Source organism: Acinonyx jubatus, chromosome C1, assembly GCF_027475565.1.
Source record: "Acinonyx jubatus isolate Ajub_Pintada_27869175 chromosome C1, VMU_Ajub_asm_v1.0, whole genome shotgun sequence".
NCBI lineage: Eukaryota > Metazoa > Chordata > Mammalia > Carnivora > Felidae > Acinonyx > Acinonyx jubatus.
The window spans coordinates 132,555,463-132,580,000 of record NC_069381.1 but is presented as its reverse complement, the minus strand read 5'-3'; the positions used below and the strand labels follow the sequence as shown (position 1 = coordinate 132,580,000).

The window sequence follows — 24,538 nt, the reverse complement described above, 5'->3', positions numbered from 1 at the left end:
TGTTCTCCCCCTGCATCACCAATTTCCCTTTTCACATTAATAAAAACCTCTAATAAGCACACAGTCCCTTGTCCTTCATGCATCTTCTACCTTTAAAGGAAAATTTCTCTAAAAATCATCTACTTGACATTCTATTTGTCAAGGTCTTCACCTCCTGTGCACTCTTTGAGCTCTTTGTTGGATCTCATCCTCTCTACTCCATTAAAAATATCTTTGTCATAAAGTGCACCTGGGTGGCTCAGTTGGTTGAGTGTCTGACTCTTGATTTCAGCTCAGGTCATGATCTCACAGTTCGTGGGTTCGAGCCCCATGACAGGGTCTGCTCTGATAGCGTGAAGGCTGCTTGGGACTCTCTGTCTCCCTCTCCTTCTGCCCCTCCCCCCTCCAAATAACTAAACATTTAAAAAACATATCTTTTCATGAACCACATCCTTATTTAATTTCCTTGATAAAAGATTTCCCAGGGTTTCTGCTTATCTTTTTGGTTATTCTTTTTCAGCCCCCCCCCTTTTATTTTTCCAATGCCTCCTTCTCTCTTATTCCTTTTCTGAATGTTGGAACCTCCCAGGATTACTCTGGGCCATTTTATCTTCATCATTCTGCTCTAGCTAAGTGACCTCATCTAGTTCCATGGCTTTAAATAATACCTACAAACTAATATTTATAACCCAGATATTAACCTCACCCACGAGGTCCAAATGCTTATTGACTACTCAAGATGTCCCCTTGGATGGGTACTGGCATCTAGTCATCTACTGTTTCCCTTGACTAAGCTATTTTCTTTTTCCCTCATTTCAATAAATGGCACCGACAGCCGGCATCTTAGATCTAGGAATCCTCTTCGACTCCTCCCTCTTCTTCATCCTCTAGAGTCAATTCACCAATGTGTCTTTCTGATGATATCTCCAGGAGGTATTTCAAATCTCTTTTTTTTTTTTTTCCAGCCCCACTACAACTGTCTTTGTCCACACCATCATTATTTCTTGTTTGCTCTACTGGGAGAGTGCTCTGATCGGTCTCAGGGTTTCCATTCTTACATTCTTCTAGTCCATTCTCTGTCCAGAAGCTGCAATGATCAGTTAAACCTCCATATCGATCATGTAGCTGCCTTGATTACAATGATCCTAGGTTGGAGTATCACTTAGACTAAAACCTGCCTTATAATTCCCCACAAAACTTTATCCTTTCTCTTTGACATCATTAAATAAGGGTTTTTTTTTCCTTTTTTCACTACATTCCCACAGTATTGCTGCCTTTTCTGTGTCATAAACAGGTGAGTGGGCTGGTTTATGCACTTTCCGTTGCCTTTGCATGGAATGCTCATCCTTGGTCTCATCACATTTTGCCTCCTTCTCATTTGTTCCTAAGATTTCCATTCAACTGGAACCATTCCTCAGAAGAGCCTTCTTTGACCACCTAATCTAAAAGTAGATATCTCCGCACCATTCCTCTTACCCTCACATATTGTCTTCACTTCTGAGAGAAGTTATCACAAGCCGAGATTATTTTGTTTATTTATTTGACTGTATGCTGTCCATCTCTTTCAGTAGACTATTAGCTACTTGACTGGGTGGTGTGTGTGTGTGTGGGGGGGGTCTCTTTAAAATCTGAGTTAATTTATTCTGTATCCTCATTACTTAAAATAGTGCCTTTCCCATGCAAGACTTGAAATAAATATAGGTTGAACGAACTAATGAATCATAATTAGTAATGCCCCTGAGGCACTCACAGGTAAGATGAGACATGCCTACAAAAAGTCAGAGAACAAGAATAATTCTGAAATGGTTATTGCATGGCCTGAGGAGCCTGGTGAAAAGTATTGGGTTTAATTTTTCCTTCTTTAAGCAGAATTCTCTTGTTTTTAAAAATTAATTACTTTACAGCATTTAATATGAGTGAACTACATCTATATGTACCAGCATGCCCAGATCTTAAAAACAAAATGAAAGTGAAAAAGTAAGTTTCAGAATCATACATAGAGTATCTATGTATAAAATGCAAAACTACATAATGCATACATTGTTTATGTATGGAACTTATGTGGTAAAAGTAGAAGACATGGACTTTCTAGAAGGAGCCATGCAATATTCATTATAATGGTTACTTCTGAGATGGGAAGAAAATGGGATTCAAGCAGGGAACAAAGGAGACTTCGGTTTTATCTGCAAAGTTTCATTTCTTTGATTTAAAAAGTCTGAAGCAAATTTGACAAAGTGCTAACATTCTGCAGTTGGGTGGGTTGATGCATGTTTATTATATTTTTCTTTATAATTGCTCTACTTTAAACATTAAAAAAACTTAGTTAAGGGCTTTATATACCTGTGGTCTGAGGGAAACTTAAGGATTTGATTCATAAAATATAATGTCCTTATATTTAAATCAGGGGTTAACTAATCCAATTTGGCATCTATCTTTATGATTCGTGGGTGGGCTCCCTTCTGCCTGGCGTTTGTGTTTTTGGGTCAGACTGAAGTGGTACAGAATGTGAAAACAGGAGAGAAAACATCTGTGCACTAACGCAAATATTTCTCCTCTGTTCTTGCAGGGTTGGGTTTTTTTCTCCCTCTTGACACAAGAGGGGCAAAACCAACAAATGCCATTTATTGAGGACTTACTACATATTAGGAACTCTGTGCACTATCTCATCAAGATTCATAGCAACTCTTCAAAGTGGATATTATCACCCCTGCTTTACAGGTGAGAAGACTATGACTTTGGGGTGACTCATGCCACGCCTCACAGCCAGTAGATGACAGAGGTGCAAGTCAAAGCCAAGTTTATTTGACCCAAAGCTTGTGGATTTTCTATTCTACAACTTTGCCTATGGCTCTTTGACCACAAAATGTCTCTTTAACTTCTAGATTTTTCAGTGCAGACTTTGCTTTGAATTTAAAAGCTGCCTTCCTTTTACTAATATATTTGGACACTGATCTATACCTTTCATGAGAGATATATTCAAACTTAACCGAGTTTCAACTGAGACCTGTAGTCATGTTATTTAGTACCAAGCATCCCTGCTACAAACTGGAATTTCATGGATGAAAAATAGGGTAAAAACAGAATCAAAATTTTATTTTATTTACACACACACATGTAGGTGTAGTTGTGTGTGTGTGTGTGTGTGTGTGTGTGTGTGTGTGTGTGTCTGTGTGAGAGTGTGTCTTAAGAGAGTTTGGCAAAAGATATCCAGTGAAAGTGGAGAAAATATGAAGTTCAAATAAGTAATATGAAGAACTTATCAAGGATCAACTTTGTGAAGTAGTCAAAATTTATGTTTCTCACCATCTATTTCATTTTTTCTCCCCACAAATGTTTAGAGCAGTGTTTCTGCCATAAATTTGCTGAGTGAGTGGTATACGTTTTGATACCCTTCACCCACGCAGAGCCCTGCCCCTTAACTCACTCATCTGCCACAACACTGGTTTCCTATGTTGGTCTGGAGTACCAGAACCTAGCCTCCAGTATCCTCCTAGGTACCACCACCAGTATCTCTCACCGAACTGACATTCTGTTAAAGATGAATCAGCTTTGTTGCTTCTTGGTCAGAAAAGCAAATCTGGGCCACTGTGTTAATTGATGTAAAATGCCCAATACACTACTAACTGTAATAAGTAATCCATTTGTATTTCAAAAGGTCTTCTTCATTTACCCCCACATGGTGACTGTGTGTGAATTTCAGGCATAGTGCCATAAAAATAAGGAAAATGTTTTAGGGGAAATGATCTTTCTATGTGTCTCAAAGCAGATATATTGCTGCCTTTTCTCTCTGTGTTCTAATTCTGGTATTCAGACCATCAGGTTGGATACTGTCAGGCTACTGAGAAATGTGTCAAATTGCTTTTTCTGGAAGTATGTAGATAGTATTTTGTCTTTCAGTGCTGATTGGGAATAGATGTTTCTGTAATGAAGGCAGATAAAGAACATAATTTAGAGATAAATAAAAATAGACAAGAAAGGATTCTTTTAAGTTGTAGTCATGATATTGAAATTATAAGAGAAACATTTTTTAAGTTGAAAAAATTATGAACTTGGATCAATGGAAAAATAAGAATTTATATTAACATATTTAGATGCATGTTTTCTCTCATTTACTGCTGAGACATCATTTTGTTCAATTCATTGGAATATCAATGGGCAGGCTTTAAAACATACATGTATTGGCCAGAATAACAGTGATAATCAGAGCAACCATAACACCACAGGCTTTTTCAAAAACTTCCTTGGGATTTTGAAGAATTTAACAGATAAGAGAAAGTCAATTTCATGGATATAGAGGGCAGTTCTAGAAGTCACTTTGTGGGACTTCCTGGGAAAGTGGATTTACTTGTAGAAGTTTTAAATAACTCATCTAAGGGGAAAAGGAGAGATTTGGTCACATGAAGGGAAATTTCTGACATTATTTCTCCTTCGTGACCCTCTTTTTTATTTCTTCATTGATATATCTGAGGGTTACCTCATGATGGGGTTACAGATATATCCTCAGACCCCAGATTCACTTATAAAGGTAAGTAAGGCTCCTCTCTATTAAGTTAGAATGTACTTGGTCCTGTTAACTTTGGTCCATTAGAATAATTTCTGGTTGCCTCTATTGCTTCTTTAGGTACCAAATCCCTTTTGACAGCAGGGGTCATGAGTAGCCTGGCTCACAAAAACAGATATATCTTTTATACTTTTACATATTCTATGAGTTGACTGGATGGTTGGGTGGGATAAATAGTGAAAAGCTACTTTTATCTGATAGAGTTTTATTTTACCTTTAGTGTAATTTCTAGATGTTATGAACAGCATAACAGTAGGTTTCAGGTATCTTTCTTTTTTTGATTTTTTACTTGCAGTTGAAATGAGATGATGTCTGGGATTCACTTTAAAATATTCAAGGAAAGTAAGTGGCAGATAGATGAAATAAGCTTAGAAAAATGTTGGTACTTGTTACAACTAGGAAATGAATACTTGAAGCTTTATTATACTGCTTCATTTACTTTTGAGTATGTATAACATTTTCTTTCTGCATTTTTTAGTGGGAATTCTTCTATAAAAATTTTTCTTCATCAACTATTTGCTTCTGCCAAAATACTATTCATGTAGAGTGTCAGATGAGTATGTATTACACATATATATTCATATAAATACTCTTATTTTCTTTATACATGAATTTTCAGAATCTTGCTTTGTTTTATGAGGGTGGTTTTTTGTTTTTTGGTTTTTGGGGTTTTTTTGGTAAGCAAGGAAGTTTTGTTTTGTTTTGTTTTGTTTTTGCTAGTATTATTGCCTAGATTTTAAAAAGTATATTTGATACCTTACAATCCATTGCAATTATGATAAATTTGGGGCTTTATATTACTGTCTCAGGTCAGTGGGAGTCTCTTCAAATTGGCTGTCATGTCTTTTTGATATGATCACATTAGTCTTTCGTGGCTTTCTTGTCTTTTGGAACAACAGGCTGCTACAGACTTATCCGGTGCATTTTCTGTCCAAGACCTAGAATCTGTTATCTCTCCGAGTTCAGGGCGTTTTATCTAAGCCCAGAAGGTATCTGCCAGCTCTACCTGTAAGGGACACTGTGAAGTAAGGTTACCTTGTGATAGTATCGGTTAGCAGAAATTCAGTGGGAAGGTTTCTTTGGATGATATCAATGCTGCCAGACATCATTTTTCATTCTTGTGGATGGGGATGTGGCCATTCTTTTCACAGATACCACTTATTGTTCTAGGAAGTCCATACCGTCCAGCTATCTCTTTTTAACTTGCTCAAGACTTATTTTGGCTTACAAACACGTATCCTGCTGGGCTCCATATGTATTAGGCTCAGTGGGCCCCAGTCGTTGCCCTTGGAATCTTTCCAGTGCCCAAACTTGTCCTTAGAATGATTCGCTTTGAAGTTAGTATTAGTAAAGACACACTCTTCCAGTCAGTGTCTAACTTAGACAGTCAAAATCAAACATCAGCATCATCGCCTTCACCGACAAACTTGTCTTGTTAGCTTTTCTGGAGTGATAGTGATTGCTGAAACAATGGTTACCAATTAGTGCACACTTCCATTCTAGGGGCTTTGCACACACAATCTCATAATCTCACTCAATCCTCATTCGCAGTCCTCTGAGTGGGTATTACTGCTCCCATTTTACAGGTGAGCACACTGAGGCTTAGGAAGATCATATGACTCCTTCAAGGAGCTGAGGGCCCCACAGAGGACTCTGAATCCAAAGCTGGTGTTTGTAACTGTTTAATACTTCCTCTACTGCACAGAAATGGCAGATCTGCAAAGAAATATGACATGGTTTTTCTTCTCAAGGAGTTGATAATCCTAATTGAAGAAAGGATAGTTACAGAAAAACATAAAGAAGCATATGAAAAGACACATGTAATTGTTTCCCATCCAACTCACTCCCCAGTGCTGTCAGATTAATTTTACTAAAATGTTTTTGCTTCATTCCCCCCGCCCCTGCTTAAAACTTCAGAGGTTCCCCACTGCCCACAGGATAAAGTCCAACTTGCTTGCTTGGCATTTCAGGGCTTCCAAAATTTGGCCCTTACTTATTTTCTCATGTGTGAAATTCCACTGTGAAGTTGGCTAGTGAACCAGGTGTCTAAGCCAAAGGACACGTCTGGTGTCTATGGTTTTGTGTCCTAGAAATGTTGTCACATAAGGGCATCTAAGTTTTACTTAGTTCCACGTTTAAAAAGATAATCCATAAAGGATGTAAAGTCAACTATCCCTCTGACCCCTCATTCGTTGTAATTCTCCATTGTAGCCAAACAGGTCTGATCCCCCCAGTGCATCTTTCTATGGGAAAGATTGGATTTTACTCATGTTACACCCTTGACCTGACCCCTTTCTTCTTGACCTGACTTTCCCTCATGAGCCATGGGTATTTTGGAGTCTCTTCTGATTTCTTCAGGCCCTTGTTTAACATGGGCCATTTGAAGTTCCTTGGATCTTATTTTTTGTATCAGTGACCATGTAAAGTCTTATATTACCACCAGAAACATATTTAAAATTATATTTGAGGCTTTTCTAATTATGAAAGTGACAAATGCTCAAAGAAAAAACTTGGGGATATGCCAGGCATAATGCAAGAAAATTAATTACCGATAATCTCACACCCAAGGAGAACCATCATGGATATTCTGTTGTGTGTATGCATATTACTGTATATATAACAATAATGGCATTATTCTGTACCTGTGATTTCATTACCTATTTTTTCTCTTAGCAAAATTTCTCTTGTCAATAGTACTCATATACAATAGATTTCAAAAGTCTCCATAATATCTCATCATATAAATTTCCCTTGTTTAATTATTCAATTTGATATTACTATATATTTATATTGTATTACTTTCTATTATATATATATTATCTATATATATCTCTTATATCTATATATATTTATATTGTATTATTTTCTATTACTTGATGAAGTAACTATATTTTAGAATTCTTATCTTTTTAATATGAAGGAACTAAGAGTATTTGTCTAAACATGGACATACCTGGTTCGAAACTACCTCCTAGCTGTATTCCCTTGGGCAATGATAAAACCTCTTTAAAGCTTACATTTCCTCATCTTTGAAATAATCATTACATCACTTCTATATCACAGTCCTGTTGCAGGATAATTGGCACATGTTTATTATGATTTATCTATTTTTTTTTGCCTCATGTCTTTGCATCTATGACTAGATCTTAAATCCCTTAAGTGAAAAGCTTTGTCTCATGGGGCTTGTGTTTGTTGTCCTCATGTCTGTCGCATTGTATTATACGTAATCGGTGGTTTACAGCTGTTTGCTAAAAATCCTGTCAATGAGGCCTTGGTATTCCCCGAATGTCCACTGTGTGAGAAGTTACTGTTAGTAATAGTCCCATGCAAATCCAAAACTTTTTTTTTTTGAGATCTAAAGACTTTAAACTTCTCTCTGCTCATCCAAATGTTTATTTTTGGTGCTAATGTTAGTTTTGTAACATCCCAGCTTCCCTCTGTATTCTTTACATTCCAGTCATTATCATTTTCATTGATTGGCCTGCTTAGTTACAGATTGCATTTAAATGGAAGGGTTTGAGGAGATCTATCCTACCCTCATGTGATGGTATTTCTAGGGCACTAATGCATGGCGGTGTGAAACACATCTTTGGCTGAGCTAGCCAGTTCAAAAGCCAGCTTCACAGCAGAATTTCACACATGCAAATGAACCATTGTGATCCTGGTCATGAAAATTCATGGAATAGTGGCTAGTTCAGTGTGGATGACCTGTCAATTTGGCAGCCAATCATTTAGTTAAACATCCAAATTACTGGCCAGTTACTCAGTCTAAAGCTAGTCTTCCTGTGTGTTACTGGGTTCTATGTAATCCTATTAAAAGCAATGACATTTCCTTTGATTTGTGGCAGCTAATGGTGTAGAAGTACCATGCAGGCACAGGGCATGTGTCTGGCACAGTTTAAATGTGAGCATTGTGAGAATAGACTGTTTATATGACTATTGGATTTATTCTTAAAAGACTAAACATCCTCCATTGAATAACAAGCAAGTATCTTAATTTCATGGGTGCCCTTAATTACTATTTGCATCAATTTTAAAAGGGAGGTCCTTGAAGGATGGAATCATCATTTTTTGATGCGTACTAATTGATTTTGTTGGATCTATATTTCACTCCTTGGACCAGCTTGCCCTGTCAGGTATTCAGACAGAAAGCCATGAAGACTCCTCAGGGGCTGGTAGAGCTTGGGATTCAGTTGAACGTGACCCATCTGAGGTTTAATTCAGACATAGGACAGTAGTGCTAATAAGCTGGGAAGTGAATCTAGAGCAGTAATTCCCAATTGCAGACCTCCTTGAGAATGTGATGAGCACTCTAGACTTCAATTCCAGAAAAATTCACCAACAACTCCAAGAGTTCACATATCTGCCAAAGCCCAGGGGTCCACGAAACCATAAATCCTAGGTTAAAATTCTGGCACTGGGTATGAGTGTGTGGCCCAGAAATAAAGAGAGACAGAGAAGAAGCACAGAGATAGAAAAAGACAAGGAGAGAGAGGCACACAGATAAACACAGGCAGAGAGAGATTAAGAGATGGCAAGTAGATATAACTCTTAGCATAACAATTTTTCAATCCTGTGCTCAATTAGATTCTAATAAACGCTTTCTAATGTTCATGCTCCTGGGTTCTTCTGCCAAATAAAGTCTCTCCTGTGAGAGATGCAACACATTCCACACCTGAGGATTTTCAACAGTGTTGAGAAACTCTGCAGAGAAACAGATTTCATTTTGAAGGCAGATATGTAGGCTGTTTAAAGATACAGTATTTTAGGTTAAAGGACCATTTGGCTTATAAATGAAAAAGCCTCTTGTATATACTGAAGACCATTGATAGGATAATTGTACTAAAAATACTGCTGATTAGGAAGCTTTATGTCTTATACTTTTCAAAGAGGTTTTATATCTGTGATCGTATTTTATTTTCTCAATAACCATGTTAGGTAGGGAAGAAATTGCTATACGTATTTTAAATTTAAGGAAATGGAAACAGATGTGTATAGAGACTTTCCTGGAATCACAGTTACTCAATAAAAAAAGTGAACTCTAGAAACCAGATCCCCAGCTTTGATTCGAGTTTGAATCCATACATCCCTGCTGATAGTAACATCCATGTAACCAGTACAAATCCTTTTGCTTCCAAAAGAGAAATATATGAATTGAAAATAATGCTCTTAAAATGGGACAAAATAACAGAATCATAGAAATTTGGAATGTAGGGGCACCTGGGTGGCTCAGTCTGTTAAGCATCTGACTCTTGGTATCAGCCCACGTTGTGATCTTGTGGTCGTGAGATAAAGCCCCATGCTGGGCTCTGTGCTGAGCATGGAACCTGCTTGAGATTCTGTCTCTCTCTCTCTCTCTCCCTCTGCTCCTCTCCTGCTCACAATCTCTCTCTCTCTCAAAATAAACAAACATTAAAAATTTTTCAAATGCAAGTGACTTTATAGATGAATGATAATCTGATCTACCCAGGGTGAAAAGGGAGACCTGACCCAGAGTGCTGAAGGGACTCAAGCAGGCCCTTTAGCTGGCCTTGCTGGGATGTGCAGGGGAGACAGAGCTTAATACAAGCTGGCCTTGGGGTGTGCAGGGGAGAATGATTTGGCAACAAATTTGAAAAATTAAGTCATATCCAGTTCTCTTCTTGGACTATGCTTGGAAAGTTTAACATTTCAAGGAGTGTTTCTCAGAAATAGTTTTTATAGGGTAATGCATAGTTCCATACATTCTGGTGGCCTGAGAAACTTAATATGGCTATAAGGAAATATGACAGATTGATTGCTTTGCTTCTCAAGCTATAACAGAGATTCTTACGCTAGAGTAAGTAATATACATATCAAAGATGGATATATAATATGCACATATACATCTACATATACCCACATTCATATACACACATGCATGTGTGTGTATATATATATATATATATATATATATATATTAGGTCTTCGGGTTATTTAAACACTTCTCATTAATAACTTGCTTTTTTGGAATTATTTAGTTATGCAAGATATCACCATATTCAGTATTTTTTTTAATAATAAACATGTCTAGTCAAAGAAGGCATTAATGAAGCAATTCCCCAAATAAAACAGTCCATGATATCTGAGTTGCAGCAGAGAGAGAGTGTGGTCTTTGTAGTCTAATCAAGATCACAAGACTTGTTTTGAGCGCCTGTCATCTTTAATTTTACGGCACTTCATTTCAGAGTAGCACTGCCAGGGTCACATGCAATTAAAACACAGGCAAGATTTGTCTTGTGAAATCTTAACATAAAAAGTAATGTGTTACTCCATTTTAACTTTTCTACTGAACTCTGTGAACTCACTAATTACTTTTCCCCCCTCTTGTCACCTTTTTGATATGACATGTATTTTATAGAGGAGATAGAAGTTTGGAATTTTTTTTTTTATATTATGCATACGATTGAGGATAACAAAATTAAACCAAGAGAAAAAAGGAATGTGTTTTTCAGAAATACTTTTTTTTCTTTTTAGAAATATCTGAGTAATCCAGCTTCAATTACAAGGAGCCTCATAGATCAAATTCTAGGAAATAACTGTTAATCTGCTTAACTAGGGCAGGTAGAAGTGTAATAACAGACCACAGACTTTATAGAGGCCAGGATGGGGAGCTGGAGTTTATTCTCTGGGGTGCGGGCAAAGGGGCTTTTATGTGATTGGCTGTGAAAAGCGTTAAAAGCCAGTGCCGACGTGGAGATGAGGAGTGTGAGGAGGGCTGTTCCATCTTAGTGATCAGTAAATTGCATAGACCCTTATTAACCTTATTGATAAGGAGCTTAGGGAAGTCCCATTCAGGCCGCAATATATTCTTTTTGTTCTCCTGTCTCTGCGTTTGCAATCCCAGCCTCTCTGTCTGGATAGCCTTTATAGGGCACCTCGAAATTCAGCGTGAGTGGCTGAGCCTTAAGTTAGAGCACAGGGAGGGCGAGTGGAGCCAGCCTGTGCACGGGGCAGGGGGCTCGGAGCCCGTGTCACTGGTGCTGGGGACACCTGGAGAATGTTTGAAAATTTTGTGCTTAAAGAATCTTTTATATTGCTTCTCTTTCAATGCAGCTGGGGTCTGTAGGGATCTGGGGATTATTTTTGATACCTGTCGAAAAGAGTTATGTCTACACCGATTTTCCATCCCTCACTACTAATTAACCTTATTGTATACAGGAAACAGTCTATTTAATACCTGCATTCTTTCTGTAATGCCAAGTAAAATGAAATCCAGTGTGAAATCTAGTTAGCGTTTGCCTTTTTGAAGTCATTTTTAAGTTTCCAGTTTTAGTGACTGTGACCTCAGAACTGATAGCTAGAAAAATGGTGAGCCCGAACCAATTTTGGCTTCAATTGTATCCTTCACCCCTTCCAACTTAAAAGCTGCTTTTCACCTGGACTTCTGAGGAGACCAAGGAAGGGGACATCCTGAGCGGGACCATGTTTCCCTAGAGCCTTCCATGCTGACCTCTTGCGGGAGTTCTGAGCCTTCCCTTTGTAGCCATAGGCTGGCCCCTACTCCATTGACCCTGTTTCTCTCCGAAGCAGCTGAACACCTCTGTCCCCTTCCTTTCAATCAGGGAGGCTCCAATTTGATACATAATGGCAAAATTGTGCAGCGGCAATGCAGATAGATGCTGAAGGAGAGGAAAGAATCTGAGCCCAGGGTTAAAATGCTGAAGGAAATCCCATTGGTGGAATGTTTGCAAGGGAAAAAAAGGTAGGGTCTAGCAATAAAGAGCAGAAATTAAACTGTGTAAAATGTCACCAAATGATGTGGAAAAATCCACACGTCCTCAAGTATGCTTCACAATATGGACTTAGAACACATTTTGCTAGTGATGTGAGAATGGTTAGCACAAGTCCTGCTCTTAAAATGTGAGTGTGTGTGTGTGTGTGTCTCAAGTAAACCTGTCAGCTTAAATGGTGCCAGAGGAAAGTGAGGATTTTTCAGGCCAATGCTTTGTATTTGCCAGATTTCTTGGCTTTTGAGATTTTCGTATACTGGTCAGAAAGCCTATGCTCTATAGCATTTATCTAACACATAAACCTTACATTCGACTGTGCAGGGAAGGTGAGTGGGAGATGCTGCTGGGTGTTACAGCTGCTTGGACTTTCCAGATCTGAAGCCAGGTCGTCAGAATTTGCTGTTGGGCTTGCATGAGCTAGGTTAGTGAATTTCACTGCCTCCCTGCTGCTGAGCTGTAGGATAGTATTTCTTGGGGACTTAGACCTCAAGAGAGGTTGTTGAAGGGGTATCTGTTTGATGACCTTTTATAGGTGGGACTAGGGATTGGTACAAACCCTAGTGATCTGAGACTACATTTAATTTGCCTTGGCTAGTTGATAGGAAACTCGATGGTGGATCATATTTGTATTTAACGTGGCTTATGTTCTGGGTGTTTGTCTTGGTTCACTCATCCAAGTGTAGACTGAGCAGAAACTATAGGCTAGTGTCACCTCTCTCCCTCACTGCTTTTCTGATTGAATGAGGCATGTTCTATAGAATCCAGATGATTGCTTAAGAATTTCATGGATCCTACATGCTTCATGTATAAGAGAGCTAAACTCAGCTGGATATATCTATAAGGTGTGTATGTGTGTGTGTGTGTGTGTGTGTGTGTGTGTGTATGTGTTTGTGTATTCTTCTGCCAGATCTCTCACCAAGGCAGCTAGACATTTTCATTTTGACAACACCACTAAAGAAAAGTGTCATCTTTTTGTACAAGATGTTCACTGTATTCTCATCATTTGGATGATTCAGGATCACTCTCCGGCAGCAAGAGGCATAGTGTGTCTTAATGCCTGACTCTTTTTTAATTATAGTTAAGAAAAAGATTGTCGGAGACTTATTTTTTTCATATTGCACAGGACCTCTAAAGGGCCAGATTTAATTTCAGTACAATATTAGGCAGTATGAGGTGATCAAGGATAAGAGGACATTGACAAATATGACCCAAGGCAGGACAAGATGATGTAACATAGAGGCACCTACACCGGTACTTTTAGAGATGTGGGCAAAGAGGTGTCCATGCTGTCCCCTGTACCATGCAGTAAAATGGTCAGTACAATGTCCATAATGCATGTAGGAAGATGAAATGATATATAAATATTAAAGGTATGATAGAAATAACATGAATGAGATTTCACCGTAACAACAAAGGTACTCTGCATTTCTTTGGGGAAATTCATAATATCCCTCTTGTTCTTCTACGAAAATTAGTATGAAAACAAAAGCCTCCTTGTGTGTTGTAACAAGAGAGTGACCATGTACCTGCATAAAGAGTATAAATATTTGGGGTGTTTATGTGCTTCTTTTCTTCAGTTCCTTTTCTTAACGGAGTCAGCATATGGTAGAACAGTGAAGGCGGGGGCCTCTGGAGCCATATTATTTAGATTCAAATACTAACCTGACACTAACTGCATGAAGTTGGGTAACTCCATTATTTTTCCCCTCAGTTTCCTCAAGTATAAATCAGGGATAATAATAGTACCGCCCTCCATAGAGCTGTGAAGATTAAATAAAACAATATATATGTAAAGTGCAGTTCCTTGCACATAGCAAGCATTCAATAAATGTTAGTTAATCAAAATTAGTTTCTGCAGAACTAATTTCTCTTTGTGGTCCCTGGGGTGGCCTGAGGAACAATATTGCTCTAAAAGAAAGGAGGGAGAAATCAGAGCCAGGTGAGATAGAAATGACCCTTTGATCATCAGGAGTTATACCGGAAGCAGAAGTTGGTAGCACATATACTTATGTGACTTGGGTACGACTTGGTCAAAATGTCTTTGGGTAGTTACTGTCAAATGACAAATCATTGTCAGAACACCAGAATCAGCCCCTACCCTATAATTCAGCTGGAAATGGTGCTGCATAATAACAAAAGATTTGCACTTACCTGCCATAATTAAGAGATGGTAGGGAAACTCAGAAGTTCAGTTGGATGCTCCATAATATTGATGACCATATCTGCTGCCACTGTCTGAACTCAGACCTGCCTTAGTAGTACTACCGCAATAATTTTCGGTCTGGCAATGGTGTCTATAACTTCTCCCTGCTTCAAACTGTCCCCATCAAGGGCCAGGAGAATCTTTACAGGACTGGTAGTCACTTCCCTGCTAACCAATCTTCAGGTCTCAAAAAGCAACTATAGACTTAGTATACTGCCTCTTGGTATGGCATTCAAGGCTTTTTTTAGAGTCTGATCCCGATCTTCTCATTGTCTTTTGTAGTTCATAACACTGTCAATAAGCTGGAGATCTATCATGCACATCCATTAGGAGCAACTTAGAGTTTCATGCTATATTACCTGTTTTCATCTCCATCTCATGATTCCATTAGTTTATCCGAAGAGGCAAGATATGGCAAGTGTTCCATTTTATAGATTGGAAAAGTGAGACCCAGAGAGAGTAAATAATTTGGCCAGGACCTAAAAAGTGAGTTCTCCTAAGTGTTTATTCTGCTCATTTTCCTCTCTCTCGCCTTTCATTTTCTTCTCTTACCCATTGCTTTGGCTCATTCACATATCTCCACCATTTGCTTCATGCACTACCATTTTTCTGGGGAGCAGGCTTTGTAACATCGGAAGGCTTAACACTGAGTTCGCAAAAATGGAGAACCTCAGGCTAAGTCTGCTCAGATGTGTTTTATGAGGTGCCCTTAAAAATCAGGTTTCACAGAAGTTCCTGAATTTCTGGCTTGTCATGAAAGATCTGAAGGTCTGGCAACATTGTGCCCACATTCCCACGTAAGCAATGTCGGCTTGAGAAGCCGACCCTTCTGGCCAGGGGTTGAGCTTGACTTTTCCCCAGCTGCTATCACTTCATAATGCCTTAAGCGTGCTCTTTACGCACTTATATTACCCGCCTGGCCCTAGTAACATCTGAGTTTGCAACTCTTGGCGTAAAGAAAAAGAAAAAAAAATATCCATCTATTTTCTACAGATAAGATGAAACACTTTAATGGAAGAAATAGTATGTGATTATTATGTCTGAAGAAAGTCTTTGTTTTTTGGTATTAAGATTTTAGTTTCCCAAGGAGAGTGTTGATATTGTTTTGGTTTTCTTTCTTATTTTTGACAACAGAGCAATGTGACCCAGAACTCTTAGTGACAGTCCTTTTGGATGAAAATCTTTGCAGGGCCTTTTAATTAGGAATTGACAGGGTGATTAACTTATAATTCACAAAAATAAATGTGGAAAAGAGAAGTACAGGTCAATTTCTAGCTGTGTTAAACTGTAAGGACAGCAGCATTGGCAAGTGATTGTTCCTTTTTAACAGCTTTTCTAATTTTTCTTAATTGGATCCTTTGTTTTCTAATTGGATAGGGAGAACTATCATATGGCTTTCAATTACTAGCTGTGGCATGGTGATCCTGTCCTGTGGCACACGCTATGTAAAGTCACATTCTCAACATATAGGATGAAATAAATACTGTCTCCACAAAGTTTTTTGTGTGAGTATGGAAAAGGGGCAATCATCCTTGTCCTGGGTGGGTAAATCCATGTGGCAATGGGATGTACCAACTGGCTTGCTTTTCCATGGAGACTGGTTTGGACTTGGGTTTCCACTCTATAGGCTAAGTTATAGATTATAATTTGTTAAAATATTTAATCATCATAATAGAGAAATGCTCCTAAAGATACAAGATTATCATTGCCTGATAGAAAATGCTACAAAGTGCACACACACATACATACACACAGGAGAAAATGCCAGTGTCCTCAAGGTAGTTTGTTTCTTCTGTCCATGGGTGAATTCAGACATCGTTTTATTTTTTAATATTTATTTATTTATTTGAGAGAGCATGAGTGGGGTGGGTGTGCAGAGACAGAGAGGGTCCCAAGCAGGCTCTGTGCTGACCACAGAGAGCCTGATGCGGGGCTCGAACTCAGGAACTGTGAGATCATGATCTGAGCCAAAGTCAGATACTCAACCGACTGAGCCACCCAGGTCCCCCTAGAGATTCTTTTCTTTCTTTCTTTTTTTTTTTTGAAAGAAAGTTTTCTATGGCTTTCTTATTTTACAGCTCCCACTGGATCTCTTCTGCCTACAGTATACGTATTTTACCATGTTCTATATCTGACCCCAGCATCTTTCTCCAGCTCCATCTTGCAAATTTGCTAGGCATGCACTTCATCCTCTGTTCACTGAGCTTCTCTCATTTCCTTGGAGATAGTGAGTCTTTTAGAACCCTGTTCATGCCATTTCTGCTTCCTAGTATGTTTTCTACATTTTTCTTGGGTTAATCTTATTCACCGGTCAAGATTAGATTAAGTTACCTTCCCAGTGAAGGTTTACTTGAGTCTTCCCAGGTACAATTTGTTATTTAGATCTCTGTCAACCACTGAACTTTGTTAATATCTCTGTTACTGGCTTCTGCTTGTCCATTCATTCAAAAATACTTATTTGGCATCTCTATGTATAGGTGATGACCCCTGGGGCTACATGGTTATTAAGATGGCTGAGGTCCCTAATCTTAGATTAACCTTTAGATGAGTTTTCTCTCTTACTGGACTCTGGAATTTACAGAGGGTAGGAATTTGCCTTATTTTATATTTGCATCGCAACTGCCTAGACTTGCACCTGGCTCAGAGTGCTTATGTCATTAAGAGTGTTCATTTTTTTTATGTTTTCTTGACAAAGAATATTGATCAGTTTTATAAAATCTAACTCTTTAGTGGGTCAACCTAGTATAACTACCGTCTTGGCTTTTAAATTTGGAATAGTTGATGAAGCACCTGGGTGGCTCAGTCAGTTGAGCGTCAGACTTCAGCTCAGGTCATGATCTCACAGTTTGTGAGTTTGAGCCCTGTATCGGGCTCTGTGCTGACAGCTCAGAGCCTGGAGTCTGCTTCGGATTCTGTGTCTCCCCCTCTCTCTGCCCCTTCCCCACTCACGCTCTCTCTCTCTCAAAAATAAATTAACATTAAGAAAAAAAATTTTAACTTGGAATAGTTGATATGATCATCATGACTGTCTTTGGGATGTTCTGGAATCTAATGACCTTTTGGTATAACCCTTTGCATGCCGTTAGTGTGTACAAATCAGATCCTCTCATGGGTGCTTTGGCTCAGTACTGTGGAATGGTCTTATTCCAGAGAGGAAATACAGTCTTTGATTAAATGCCCTTAGCAGGCAGGGACAGGACACAGCTGGGGTTTGAATCAGGCTAAATCCCATCCGATTGAAAATCAAGAAGCTGGTGCTTTCGAAGATTATAAATCTGGAAAGTAGCAGAGACGAGGGGCTATGAGTCCCTGCTCAAAGCAGGTAATGCCACTTCTCTTTGGCTGTTAGTGCTGCTTCTTTCTGGCTGATGCTCCCAGAGTAACTTTAAAGATGGACACAGGAAGGGATAGGATTTCAATGCTGGAACTACTCAACCCACTCTTTCCCATTCAAAAAGAGAAGTAATTAAAATCTTGGAGAAGATGTAATTCAGAATATGGAATGTCATGGAAATGAGGAAGACTTGAAATAGAATGCCAGAAACTCTTGTTTCATGTTTCCATGTTTTTCTGAAAGGCTTAAGTACAACTTTACATATAAGAGCTTAAGGCTGGCAAGTTTATCATCTTACTGTTACCAGTGACTTTAGGTCATGGGATTCTGCCTCATGTGACTTGCCTTGGCTTTGTGGTATGTGTATACATCCCACTTGATGAAACCACTCTTCAGCCTTTATTGTGGTTGCTTCTCTGTTCTTGGCCATGAGCTTAGTGGCACCATGGCCAAGATGAAGACATTCAAAGAGGAGCAAGGTAACTTCTTTCTCAGGCAGCTCTGTGGATGCTGGAGCTGTGTGCACATCTGGCTTTCTCTTGACCAGACTCTCCCCCTGTGCCATATACCCCATCTATGCCGACAGCCTATGCTTCTGAGCTCATTACTCTAAGTGTGTTTGTTTTTGAATCCATACTTCACACATTTTATTTACATGCTTTATTTTTCGTTTTATGAACAAATCGATAACTAGGCTTACTCTTTATTGCACTGGATTAGTTTTATTTATTCCTTTTGAATTTGATTAAAAAGCTGTCAAACAAAAGTCTACATTTTTATTGGCAGAATACTTTCACAAAACTGGATATGAGATGTGTTCAGCTAGAACATACTTTTCAAAATAAAACAATGTTTGATATATTCTAGACAGTTATTCTTTTGTTTATCCATGACAACTGAAACTAACCATCAAATGGATAAAGCAATCCAAATCTAGTCAAGTAATCCTTCAGGCATATGAAAAAAAAAGCCTTTTTAAAAAGTTGTTTCTAGATGGATTTAATGTAATTCACCAATAAAGCATCCTCAGAAGCGTAATAAAAATTCTACATAAAATGACATAGCCAGGGCAAAGGAAGATATACAGTTTGATGAAGATTCAAAATGGATGATAACATTAAAAATGAGTGGTCATGAAATTCCTGTATAATATAAAGATCAAAATTCCAGGGCCTTAGTTTTGCTTTTCATTTATAAGACAATATGTTTATGGGACTGCAAATAGTGTGTGTGTGTGTGTGTGTGTGTGTGTGTGTGTGTGTATAATCTCCAATGGCAAATGTTTTGAAATGTCATTTTTCTTCAAAAACATTGCCATTCACCTTGTTGTATTTGTACATTTCACCATCTAACATTGAGGATAACTGGGCTGTATTTTATATTTGCACATGCAGAAATGTTTCTGAAAGATGAAATATATCTGTTTTAGTGGAGAACCTGATCTCCTTTGTTCATTTAAAAATGATTAATTTCTGACTTCTTTTCTCTGTTGGTATTACTCCTGTACAAGTAGGAGTATGGGAACATGCTTGAGGCAGCCAGGGTAGTGAGAAGTCTCACCTGTGTGCACATATACCCATATTGACAACACTCCCTCAACCCACTTACACACCCAATGCCTGGGAGCAGCTTTAAAACTGCTGTTTGGATATGTGTTGTGCTCTGCACATTATTTAACAGTGTGGAGCATGTATAATGAAGGCCTCGAAGTGCTAGAAGGAACAGGAATGAAGGGGTTAATGTAGAACACATATAGGCAAATATTGTCAACTATTTTATTCAAATGTTTGGAACTTAAACACAAAATTATCACTAAGTTTTCACAAAATGAGGCATCTGTCGCTTGAAAGGCAAAAAATATTTCAGAAATATGTTTACAGAAATGTAAAAATATTAGGCATCAAGACAGATGTGAACATATTCAGTAACTTGTCTTGTCTGTCAGTCTTCCTCTGAGCCGAAGATCTTATTGTACTCACTCAGCATGAGCTCAGCTATCTGGTTTTGGTATACCATATGTACCGCCATGTTCCCCATTTCACCTTCAGCTCTCAGAAGGGTGGGTCCGAATACAATCCCCAGGCTTTGTGTGGACATGAGGTTCTTGGAGGCTTTGGCCACTATCCTGGAGGGGGAAGGGAAAGAGAGAAGATGCCCTGAGTTTGAAGTGAAATTGTGGCTACTTTTGATTTCTAAAATTCTGTGTTCTTGAATTCTTTTTCTTTTTAAAATTTCAATTTAAAGAAAGAAAGGGCAGTGACTGGCTTTGGTGGGGAATGAAACACAGACAAAACATTTTTCTAGTTCTACAAAAATGGCAACTACCGTAACATTCTTTAGTCTTTTACTCTTTATGCTTTATTATGAAGATAGGACCTATGACTTTGGGGAGAAGGATTCATTGCCTGGTACAACTTTTTTTAAAATTTTTTTTAACGTTTATTTATTTTTGAGAGACAGAGACAGCATGAGAAGGGGAGGGGCAGAGAGAGAGAGGGGGAGACCCAGAATATGAAGCAGGCTCTAGGCTCTGAGCTGTGAGCACAGAGCCCGACGCGGGTCTCGAAATCACGAGCCATGAGATCATGACCTGAGCTGAAGTCGGACATTCAACCGACTGAGCCACCGAGGCGCCCCATAACTTTTTATCCCCATAGTACCTGGACATTGTGAGTGTTCAATAAATGTGGAATGAGTGGATAAATAAACAGCAAAAATTACGGTGGGAAGTTAACAAGATTCAGCCTTCAAAATGTTTATAGTCAGGGGTAGCTGGGTAGCTCAGATGGTTAAGCATCTGACTTCAGCTCAAGTCATGATCTGGTGGTTTGTGAATTCGAGCCCCATGTCGGCTCTGTGCTGACAGCTCAGAGCCTGGAGCCTACTTCAGATTCTATGTCTCCCTCTCTCTGCCCCTCCCCTGTTCACATTCTGTCTCTCTGTCTGCCTGTCTCTGTCTGTCTGTCTGTCTCTCTCTCAAAACTAAATAAATATTAAAAAATTTTTTTTGAAAAGTTTATAGTCAATGGAGGAAACAGGTGAGATGCGCCTATGTAAGAATCCAAGCACGATAAATAAGAACAATATACGCATAGTTGATGATGGAAAGTAGACATAAACCAAAAAATAAGTTTTTAGTGATTGGAGTAAGAACAGCGTTCCTGACAAATGCTAACTGGAGTATGTTTTGTAGAGAAGGTAGGTTCTGAGACATTTAGGTGTATGGCACAATTCTAAGTGTCTATCTTTTTGGCCATCCAATTTAGCTCACACTTCAATAAAATACAGAGTCCTGTAGCATTTGCACAAGAAAAGAGTCCCACTGGAATCAAAGAAATGTTTGCTTGTGTGAGGACTGTATGGGGAGCTGGAATACCTATGAAACATTAGGATGTGGTTTTTATTAATGGTTATGCCTTGCCTGCTTCAACACAGGACTCTTAAAAGGAAAATAAAGCCCCATCCGATATATTGAGACTTTTAAACAATGATGCTTATTCTTACCATTGGAGCCTACTTCATTTTATATTAAAGTTAGAAAGGGTGAGGTTTTAGAGATGTTAAGGAAATACGGATAGCATATGGAAGGATAGGGTGCTGAGAAATACTAAACTCTGCACTCTACCAGACCTCCCGACCCAAGGGAAATATGAGTGTTGAGAAGAAAGTGAGGCAAAGGGTCTTTATCGCATGGCAGTCGGGTCTCCATCTCAGGGCCCACTGTAGAACACTGGAATGCTGGACTGGAGAGGATCCTTTGTTTGGTCGTATATAAGAGGAGGCAGGCAGATTTGCTTTATTTGTCTCTTCATAAACTCAGATTGCTGAAGTACCAGTTCTGTGACCAAGAAACCATGCTTTCTCTCTCCTGAATGAAACTGAGAAGGACCCACACCATTACTTTATGAGTCCCCACAGCACAAGTGCATGGCCAAGAAAATGCCCTTGACTTGCTCAACGTGAAAAAATGAAGTGTTGTTCTAAATAATTATATTATCATCTCATTTAATACTCATAATAATTCCATGAGGCACCTCTATTATTAAGCCCATTTTACACATGTAAAGACTGAGGCTGAGAGAGGTGAAGTGCCTGATGGCATACAAAGCTGAGGTTCGAACCCAGGCAGTTTGGTTCCAATGCCTTTGGAAGGATCATCATGGTATGTGTTATGACTCCTATTCTTAAATACTGGGCCAGTTTTTCATTCTGCCATCTTCCATAACATTGTAAGATCCTTCCATAAAGGGCCTGGATTTGTATTCCCCACTGCGGAATTGTGATTGACAGCCTGATTCTAGTAGATTTATTGTGGGCAAAATAACTCTCAAATTTCGACTGAATATTAAAGATATCCTGCCTCCCATTTTCACTTTTTTTTCCTGCTTTCAATGGAGAGCATTTATACCTGTGAGCAGCGTTGACTTGGCTACATTCTGGAAAGTGTTCTCATATTTTAGAGTGTCACTGAGTTATCAGAGACTTCAAGTTTAAAGTTTCCTTTGGAATATAAGAAACTCTACCACTTTCTAACTGCATTTACCAAAGTCTGTGAAATGATTTAAACATTCTTCTAACCTGGAGTGGGGACAAATGGAGTGAATGAGCCTTTGCTTCATTTTAATATACCTATTATTAAACTTCAGTTTAAGATCTCTCTTGAGCCTTTCCCAGAGCCTCTTATTATAAAAGTCATTAATAATATTTACCGTAAGGGAAAAACAGACTTTTCTCTTTTGATTTTAAAGTAACATCTTTTTTGTGATACTCCTTCATTGACTCTCTCACAATTAAAAAAAAAACTCATTAAAAGCAAATATAGAAACATATCTAATCCAGTGAGTACCTATTAGGCAAAAGTTGCCTTAACAACTTTATCCATAGCTGGCACAGATCTAAGTTGATAAGATTTTTCTAGCAGAGAACAGGGCTCAGAGGTAACAGGGCACAGAGAAGGTAGAAAAGAAGCAAGAAAGTATTGAAAGTGTGAAGGCAAACCACTGATATAAGGCATCTTGACCAACAGGGTAGAAGAAAATTAGGACTGGAGTCCAGGGAGACTGGAAGGGGAAAGGGATGATGTGAAGATTGATTAAGGATTGAAGGTATATTTTCCTATTCAATAATAGCTATAATTTTAATAGGTAGAGGCAAAGTGAAATTTGGGATAGTTGGGAGACAGAACTGCATCAGACTTCCAAAAGGTGAGGCTAGAAATCAAGGGAGTTCAAGAGCCCACTATTGGAGAGGGCAGTCAGGGCTCTCAGGAGGGTGCAAGAGTACCCTGGAAGTGGCCTGTAGTATCTGGAGGAACTTGGGTGTGTGTGGGGTGTGTGTGACTCAGCTTTCCAGGGCATACCGGAAAGTTATAGCATGTATGACATGGGCCATGAGGGGAGAGAAAGAAGGATGAAATGGGGCTAGACTAGTTATCAATTTTTCCAGAGTTCTTCCTATTTTTCCTGCTCAGCCAAAGGCTTGGTCTTTGAATCTAGAGTAGGGCCAAATCTAGAGGAGGAAACCAAGACTGAGTTTAAATAGGGTGGAGAGTAGGAGGCTAGCACTGTATGTCAGAACCCACCTCAAGGAAAGACTTCTCTATCTTAGCCAGTGGGTTATGCAAGAGGACTCCTGTAAGGGATTTCTGCCAATGCATCAGTTTCATAAATTTCTTGGGGACAAATGTTCATTTTGTGCTTTTATGCATGTGTAAATGTGGAGCATTCATTCCATCTCAAACTTGTATCCTTTCTGTCCATTTCTCTGCACACTTTCTACGTGATATTAATAGAACCAGCTTTAACGTATGAGTGCTTTAGCTTTAAAATAATCTTGTTATCAGTAGATTTTACTAAACGACGCAAAGTTTTGTTTTCTTGTTACAGCTGCGTTATTGCAGGTTAAATTTCCTTAACAGCTTGGAGTTCTCTCCTAATTTTGGAAAATTAAGCTACTTGGAGTAACTTTTAGAAAAATCGAATGTAGTTAAGGAAGAAAGTTAATAAGATAATGTGGATGTGTATTAAATAGAATACATGCCATTTTTCTTATGCAGTGTTACTGAATGTGTGCTTGTGTGTGTGTGTGTGTGTGTGTGTGTGTGCGCGTTTATGTGTATTTCATTGGCAATTGTTTTTCTGAATGTCAACCAACCAGTAGCTGGTGCGTTGAGAAATCAAACAAGTTTTCAGTGAGAAAAGATACTGATAATGAAGACCAGTTTGGGGTAGAAGTCACCATCTACCAAATTATATGATTCATGTAGCTAGACAAATACATTCTCACATCAATGTTTAAATTGGATTAGATTCCTTTCTAATAGCGAGTAGACATTTCTCGCAAAGAAGTCCCCCAAACTGGGGATGTGTTGGAAAATGTATTAAGGTCATTATAAACTTCCTTATTCAAATGTGAACTTACCTATTCTCTACCTCAACAAACTGTTAAATAGTTAAGTGGTTGATTTAGGACCACATAGGGAATCGACCAGACTTTCAAAGTATAGCTTGAAAATTATTTAAATCTCAGGGTTTTTTTTGTTTGTTTGTTTTGTTCTGTTTTTTTACCTCAAATCAATGAATTTCAAATTTCCACTCCCACTGTGGGGACCAGCTGCATACTGCAAGTGCCGTTAAATCTAAAGACTTCAAGTAGTAAACACACGCACAGGAGAAGCATAGGCTACTGAAAGAAAGAAAAGCCATCCACAG

General features: G+C 38.6%; 1 protein-coding gene across 2 annotated transcripts in view; it reads right to left on the bottom strand.

Annotated features, from left to right (window-relative positions):
* Positions 1-19,589: 19,589 nt before the first annotated feature.
* Positions 19,590-24,538, bottom strand: part of ARHGAP15 (Rho GTPase activating protein 15) — a 609,886-nt gene continuing 604,937 nt past the window's right edge. For both annotated transcript variants that reach the window (XM_015062996.3, XM_053214988.1), the window contains one exon: positions 19,590-19,953. In XM_015062996.3, coding sequence (XP_014918482.2) covers positions 19,770-19,953 — 184 coding nt within the window. In that variant the 3' untranslated portion in view covers positions 19,590-19,769. The remainder of the gene's footprint in view (positions 19,954-24,538) is intronic.